The sequence below is a fragment of the Tripterygium wilfordii genome, chromosome 14 (assembly GCF_013401445.1).
Source record: "Tripterygium wilfordii isolate XIE 37 chromosome 14, ASM1340144v1, whole genome shotgun sequence".
Taxonomy (NCBI): Eukaryota; Viridiplantae; Streptophyta; class Magnoliopsida; order Celastrales; family Celastraceae; genus Tripterygium; species Tripterygium wilfordii.
The window spans coordinates 6,327,845-6,335,241 of record NC_052245.1 but is presented as its reverse complement, the minus strand read 5'-3'; the positions used below and the strand labels follow the sequence as shown (position 1 = coordinate 6,335,241).

The window sequence follows — 7,397 nt, the reverse complement described above, 5'->3', positions numbered from 1 at the left end:
GATGTAGGAACTTATGGATTTGAGTTTGGGTTCGAACCTTGAAAGATTAGAATAAAGAGAGGAATTTAAGAATATGTAAGCTAGAGAGAGAAGTCATAAATCCAACTTGAAACAACTTGAAAGTGAAGAACCCTACCTTGGTTGATATCTTGGGTGATGGGAATGAGAAATTTTGAGAGAAAATGGGGTTAGGGTTCGTTTAGGTCGGCTTATTTTTGAGAGAAATCGCGAAATGAGTGTTTTAAAAATTGAACCCATGCTTACTGGGCATGTCCGACCGATCAAACCGCTGCCAATTGATTGGAATTGGCCACTGTCCATATTTTCCAATGCCGATTTTCGATCAATCGGAGCCCAATTCTGATCGATCGGAACTGGGCACCTGCACTCACCTGCACTATTTTTCACATATACTCAGTTTTGAAAACCCTCTGTAGACCCCTGATTCCCTCGGTATTAATTTCTAATGACTTTTACCCTTATATTAGACTTCAAACATGTCTACCCGACTCAAATGGATATATATATATACTTAACACATGTTGGTCCTACATAATTTCTAAAAGAAAAAGAAGTTCGGGATATTACATCCTTTCCCTCTTAAAGAAATTTCGTCCTCGAAATTTTAAAACGTACCTAGACTTGTGAATAATTACGGATATTTCTCCTTCATCTTTGACTCAAGCTCTCATGTCGCCTCTTCCATGTCATGATACATCCAATAGACTTTAACCAACGGTATCACACTTGACCGTGTGACCTTATCCTTTCGATCCAAAATCCTCATCGGTTGAAGAGTGTAGCTTCCATCTTCCTCCACTTCCAATGTGGTCCAATCTAAAACATATGATGGATCTAGCTCATATTTTCGTAGTATAGAGACATGAAACACATTATGAACTTTAGCCAATTTTGGTGGAAGTGCCAAATGATAGGCTACCGATCCAACTAGCTCAATGATTTCAAAAGGACCCACAAACCGCGGTGCCAACTTCCCTTACTTGTTATGTACCTTTGAATGCCACGTCGTGGACTAACCTTCAAAAATACCTTGTCACCAACCGCAAATTCCAATGGCCTCCTCCTCTTATCCACATAGGACTTTTGCCTACTTTGAGCAGTGATCAACCTTTTTCTAATCTTCTCAATTCCGTCTCTCGCCTCCTTCACCATTACGGGTCAGGATACCGTTTTCTCCAACCTCCACCCAACACAATGGTGACCTATAATGCCTCCCATAAAGCACTTCAAATTGTGCCATCACAATGCTACTCTGGTAGGAGTTATTGTACACAAACTCTACCAAACGTAGGTATTTCTCCCAATTACCACCAAAATCTACCACACAAACACGTAACATATCCTCTAAAATTTGGATAGTCCTCTCACTCTGCCCATCACTCTATGGGTGATACGGCGTAGTGAAATCTAGCCGTGTCCCTAAGGCCTCCTGCAAACTACCCCAAAATCTACTCGTGAATCGCGGGTCTCGATCCGACACAATGGATAGTGGCACTCTGTAGGGTCGCACTATCTCCTGCACGTACAATGTGCTTAATGACTCTAAGGTGTCTGTCTTGTTCACCGATAGGAAGTGAGTTGATTTGGTCAATCTATTGGCTATCACCCAAACGGTATCATTTTGCTTAGGTGTCATCGACAATGCCGTCACAAAGTCCATAATGATTATCTCCCATTTCCATTGTGCCACCGGCAAGGGTTGTAGCAAACCCACCGGCCTTTGGTGTTCCACCTTCACTTGTTGACATGTCAAGCATCTTGCCGTAAATTTAGCTACATCGGCCTTCATGCCTCTCCGCCAAAAGTTTCTTCTCAAGTCTTGGTACATTTTTGTACCTCCCGGATGTATAGCAAACCGATAATGGTATGCTTCTTTTAAGATCTCCTCTTGTAGCTCCTTGTCATCGGGTACTATCAATCTCCCCGTGAACCTCACACCTCCATCATTACCCCGAACCCATCTGAAGTCCTCCTCAAATGTATCAAAACTAGGATCCCCATTTTATGCATCCATCACTTTTTGCATCAATATCGGTCTAGAAGTCATACTACCCAAATACACATTTTCCCTCTACACTTTGCAACCCTAAACCAAATTGACTTATTGTCTCTACAATTCACCACTCATGTATAAACAAACTAGCAACTCTACGAAAAGACCTCAAATTTCTCTCCATATACAATTGCTGCTAACTCCAAATCGTGCATCGGATAGTTTTTCTCATGTATTTTCTACAATCTAGAACCATACTCAACTACCCTATCTCTTTGCATCAACACACAACCCAAACCTACTCCAAAAGCATCACAATACACTTGGTATCCTATACTCCTCTCTGGAACCACTAATACCGGTGGAGATGTCAACCTACCCTTCAACTCCTCAAAAATTTTCTCACACTCATCCGACCACACAAACGGTGTACCATTCCCTTTGAGTTGCATCATAGGTGCGACAACAGGTGAAAAGTTTTGGATAAACCTCCTATAATACCCCGCTAATTCCAAGAAACTCCTAATCTCCAAAACATTCTGAGGCCTCTCCCAATTCAACACGGATTCGACCTTAGAGTTATCTACCGCAATGCCCTCTTGCTTAATCACATGACCTAGAAATTTCACTTCCATAGCCTAAAACTCACATTTGCTCAACTTAGCATATATAATTGATTCTCCCTCAACGTTTACAACACTAACCTCAAGTGTTCCTCATGCTCCTCTACAGTCGGAGAATAAATCAAAATATCATCAATGAGCACAAGCATAAATCTATCCAAAAATGGATGAAAGACCATTTGCATTAAATCCATAAACACTGTCGGAGCATTTGTCAACCCAAATGGCATCACTAAAAACTCATAATACCCATATCATGTCCTAAATGCCGTCTTCAAAATATCCTCATTTCTAATCCTTAATTGGTGGTACCCCAAACGTAAGTCAATCTTAGAGAAATGCCTAGCACCTCTCAACTGATCAAACAAATCATTTATCCATGACAACGGATACTTGTTCTTTACCGTAACCTTGTTCAATTGTCGATAGTCTATACACATTCTCAACGAGTCATCTTTCTTCTTTACGAACAATACCAGTGCTCCCCACGACGACACACTCAGTCTAATAAACCCTAAGTCTTGCAACTCTTCCAACTGAGTCATCAACTCTTTCAATTCTGCTGAAGCCATCAGATTTGGTGGAATCGAAATTGGCTTAACATTCGGATGCAACTCAATGGTAAAGTCAATCTCTCTCTTCTGTGGTAATTAGGATAACTCAGCCGAAAATACATCCATGTACCCTTCTACCATACGTGTCCGAGCAGCTACATCACCCCTTGGTGTCGAAGTAATCAAACTCGTGACCCTATAATTTTGGTATGAAGGGTTGTCCATGAAGTGAGGACATGGGATCCCATTCGATCCATGTAACTGTATCTCCCCTTCTTTCGGTACCTGAAGAGTGACTTTCCTCTCCCAAAAGTCCAACAACACATGATGCTTTGTCAACCAATTCACTCCAAAGATTACATCGAAATTCTTGAAGTCCAAGGCATACAAATCAGCCTTTAGGGCTATACTACCAAACCGACATACACAATCAAGAACTATACCCTCCAATGAGGTGAAGGTGTTTACCGTAAACATTCGCCTCATTGGAGAGACTTCCAAACTCAATACACGTGCAAGGGATGCATAAATGAATGATGTCGTAATGTCTGAATCAAATAACACATTTGCCCAACAATTTGATATGAGAAATGTACCTCCAATGAAGTTAGGATGCTCAGGTGCCTCATAGTGTCCTAATGCAAATGCTCTCCCATAAGTCAATGCTGTCTATTGCTTAACTCCACCTCACCCCTTCCTTCCTAATGGAACAATAGAAGCAAGAGCTGAAGTAGGAGCTGGTGGTGGTAAACCGAAGCTCCACCACCCTGTGGACACTCATGCTTCTTATGACCGATCATACCACATCTTTAACACGTGATTCCCTTGGTAGTGCACTGATTCTTCTTATGGCTCTCTCGGTCGCACTTGAAACACACAATCTTTCCATCCCGTGGCCCTTAACCCTTGCCTTGATAAACTTTCTAGCCCCTCAAGGCCTGGAACTCAGTACTCGATTTCTTTTGGCTACCTCCTCCACTGCCACTAGCTGTTGAAGCTTTATGACCCTTCTACGCATCCTAGTACTGGTGGGAGTTGCACTCACCTTACTCTAACTCAAGTGCCATATCCACTGTCTCATTATAAGCCTGCACCCTAGAAGAAATCACCATCCTAAAGATGCTCGAAAGTAGACCGTCTCAGTATTTCTCAGCTTTGCTCTCATCATCTGGAACATACTTCTTCCCATACTTGTACAGCTCCTCGTACTTCTTAGTGTACCATGACACTGTCACCTTTGGTGTCTGCACCAAATTAAGATACTACTTAGTCTTATCCGTCTGAAAGGACTGTGGCACAAACCGCTACATGAATAGTAGCTCAAAGGACACCCATGTCAAATCATTCTTCCTTTGATCCAAGGAATCCCACCACTCGAAAGCTGTCCCTCTCAAGTAATAGGAAATCAACATCATTCTCCTATCAACCGATATAGCCAAGGTATCCAATCGTCTGCTCATCTAGCGTAACCACTCTCTAGCTTTATACCCCTCCCCCCCTCAAGAAAATTTTGGGGGATTTGTCTTACGCAGCTGCTCCATCTCATATAACTATCATCCCGACCTCGGCATAGCTCTATCCTTAATATTAGCTCCTGAAATCTGTCCCTCACCGCGGTCCACTAGTGCTCTAACCATTTGAGTCTGTACCACCTGAGCTAGTGATCTCACTATCTCCACAATGTATCTCATAGATGCTGGTGGCTTTTCAACAGTAGGAAGGGCCACCTGCACCCCTAGGGTCTCCTGCACCTGTCCTGGTGGAACAATCGTGGTTCTCGCCTACTGACCACTCCCAGTATGTGGCTCATCTTGTACAATCCCCTCCTCCCGTGTCCCTATCTCAGAATCAGGTATCGACTCCTGTGCACTAGAGTACGCCTAGTAGTACGTGTCGTCCTACTACCTCGGCCTCTCGGTCTCCCTCGATTGCCCTTGACACTAGGGGCCTCCACAGCACAAGAAGATCGAGTCGTCCTACGAGTATCCATCTGTATCACCACAGATAATGCAATTCAACAACTAACTCAAACAAGAGTTTATAGGAAAAGAATACATATCGGATCAGTGGGAGTCGTGACATGTCCTGGAGACTCACCAACATACTATAAACACTTCCCGAACCCACATAGATCCTATATTTCGAAACCTGTCTTCGATACCAAATTGTAACGCCCCGACCCAGAATGCGTTACTCTTGGTACCATCTTAATCAAACCACCGACAATTTCAACAGCACCTTCCCGTATTACAAAAGATGCCAACCTGGAGTAAACGAGCAATAATATTACAAATATATTCGCAACCTAGGCAGGGCCTCAGGCCATCTAACAATTTATATCATAGTTAAGTTCTCACGTCTAAATAGGGCCTCATGTCACCTAACAAATCATATCATCAATAAATTCTCAAATCTAAGTAGGGCCTCAGCCCACCTAACAATCACATATAAATTCTCTACACATAATAATATATATAATCAAGCATCCAACGCAAGGAGCAATCCTGCATGCATAATCAATCGTCAGGACACAAAGTCCACAAACCCAGTTCGGGAGTACCAATCACACAGAGCACCTTCCTAATCGTCCAACCAACCATCGAATTGAGGTATCACACAACATGTCTCAACCAAGAAAAAAACAAGTACGACACAATACTAATAACATAGTCAAATTCTAGAACCATCTAGTCCTATTACTCTCTAAGGGCCTATCCAAGTCACGCACGCTCCTCCTGATCCGCAACCCTTGTACCGGAACTAGACTCACCTACGAGGGGGGAATAAGAAAAGAAAAGGGTGAGCGAAAGGCCCAGTAGCGAATAATAAAGAATGAATAATCAACATTAAGGCTGAAATATTTAAGAAATGCACAAATGCAATAGTATGATAGCTAACATCATGTACACCAAAACACAAGTAGCTATCAACACCATACGAGATCCTAACTTTGCCCACCGGCTTCCCTATACCTATCGGGACCCTGAATAGCCCAACGACATCATTGCATGGTGCTTCAAGCACATATGGAATCTTGACTCGGTCCATCGGGATTCCCATACGCATAGGAACCCTGAACAGTCCACCGACATTCTACAATTCACATTAATCATACCTTGGAGATATACGGGTCTATACCTGACATCTACCATGCAACTACAATGCATGTCCAACATGACTATGCAATAAGGTATACATACAACCTATATATATAATGCTACATGATGCTTGTTCAAGAATAATTCATGCTGAATGGAAGATTGAACAAGTAGGGTATGTAATATAACTCAAGTCATGTAACAAAGAAATCACAAAGTGGGGTTGCTCTCCCTTAGGTGCAATTAAGGCGAGAACAAAATCATAATGAATAACGGGAAGAGATAAATGTTCTTAATAGGAGGACATATTCAAAGGAAATAGCAAATGGGTGAAATTTCCCTACCTCGCACTCCAAAATTAGCTATGTAAAGCCAATACTCAACCTTGAATTCTCCAGCCTCAGATCAACCTATTATTCGGTAAGCCCATCCTCCAATCAATATACAACAACTTCAATTTCATCTATCTAACACAAATTAACCCAATAACTCGAGAAACCATGACTTTTTTCTTACCCAAGGCTTTCCAAGTTCTTAAACTTCACCTATTCAAGCTTACTAGTCCAATTAACAATAGAATCTAGAAACACAATCATAAACAAGTCTAAATCAACATATTAAATCACTAATTTCATCTAATTCGAAGATTATCCCCCAAACCCATAGAACCCTAAAATCCAAAATGCCCCAATCTCTAAATACTAGCTTTTAAATTTAGGAAGGTTGTAGAAACTGATGGATCGTACTTAACACAAGAGGGGGGGTGAATTGTGTCCCCAAATTCCGATAGGAATCTCTTTTTATAATTTAAAAGGAAATCAATGTCAATTAACAATTAGCACACAAATTTGGACTCTAATAATTATCTTAATCAATATTCATTTCAATGTAAGATGTGATACAATATGGTGAATGATCAATTATCAAATAATCAAGGAATTGTAAAAACAGATTTTTTAAACAACACACTGCACACAGATTTTACAACTCAAATTTCACCTAGCAAATCAAGTCAGAATTCAATGAAATTTGGTATGCAGTATCACAACACCCTAATGAATACTATATCAAAAATTCAGATTAAAATTCAAAGATTAGCTATGTGAAC

The 7,397-nt window shown here is 41.3% G+C and overlaps 1 protein-coding gene across 1 annotated transcript; it reads right to left on the bottom strand.

The window, feature by feature from the left end:
• Window positions 1–688: 688 nt before the first annotated feature.
• Window positions 689–1,173, bottom strand: LOC120014176. The gene is made up of 2 exons (XM_038866095.1): window positions 1,039–1,173; window positions 689–952 (listed from the first exon to the last, which is right to left on the bottom strand). Exons 1-2 carry the CDS (start codon window positions 1,171–1,173, stop codon window positions 689–691), a joined length of 399 nt encoding a protein of 132 aa, XP_038722023.1.
• Window positions 1,174–7,397: the final 6,224 nt, after the last annotated feature.

Bases quoted from the DNA above. Each gene is read 5' to 3' on its own strand.
- LOC120014176 (XM_038866095.1), bottom strand. From the start codon at position 1,173: ATGGTGAAGGAGGCGAGAGACGGAATTGAGAAGATTAGAAAAAGGTTG. The intron at 953-1,038 runs GTTAGTCCACGA...GAAATCATTGAG, and splicing joins GTGACAAGGTATTTTTGAAG to CTAGTTGGATCGGTAGCCTA.